The following is a 383-nucleotide window of genomic DNA, read 5'->3' as shown; positions in this document are numbered from 1 at the left end:
CCCATTTTATTAAAAACAAGTAATACCATGATAAATTTTGGGAGAAAAATCAAGATTGAAATACAGATTAAAATAGGCATAATATACTACCTCAGATAGGCTCGGACTCTGCATCCTCGAAACCAGCTCTGGATTTTGACAGCAGCTTTGTACTCTATTTTTCTGTCTTCATCTAGACATCTGAAAATATAAAAAGTAATAATACTTGTCAGCATGGTAATTTAGTACCAAAGCAGAAAAATTCTTCTAAATATGTCTTACTGTTGCAGTTTGTGATCTTTTTCACCAGGTTTTTCATTTTTTAATTCTACATAGTTAAATAATAGTGCAGAACAATATAATCTACATTAGTTGCATATTATGAAGATATCAAATACAAAGAG

At 30.0% G+C, this 383-nt stretch overlaps 1 protein-coding gene across 1 annotated transcript in view; it reads right to left on the bottom strand.

Moving 5' to 3' along the window:
• Positions 1–383, bottom strand: part of SPATA17 (spermatogenesis associated 17) — a 94,639-nt gene that overhangs the window by 91,987 nt on the left and 2,269 nt on the right. The window contains exon 2 of the mRNA XM_010562156.1: positions 91–172. Within this exon, the coding sequence (XP_010560458.1) occupies positions 91–172 (82 nt within the window). The remainder of the gene's footprint in view (positions 1–90; positions 173–383) is intronic.

This window comes from Haliaeetus leucocephalus, unplaced genomic scaffold (assembly GCF_000737465.1).
Source record: "Haliaeetus leucocephalus isolate CR32 unplaced genomic scaffold, Haliaeetus_leucocephalus-4.0 Scaffold156, whole genome shotgun sequence".
In the NCBI taxonomy this organism is placed as follows: domain Eukaryota; kingdom Metazoa; phylum Chordata; class Aves; order Accipitriformes; family Accipitridae; genus Haliaeetus; species Haliaeetus leucocephalus.
This window is presented reverse-complemented; position numbering and strand designations above follow the sequence as displayed.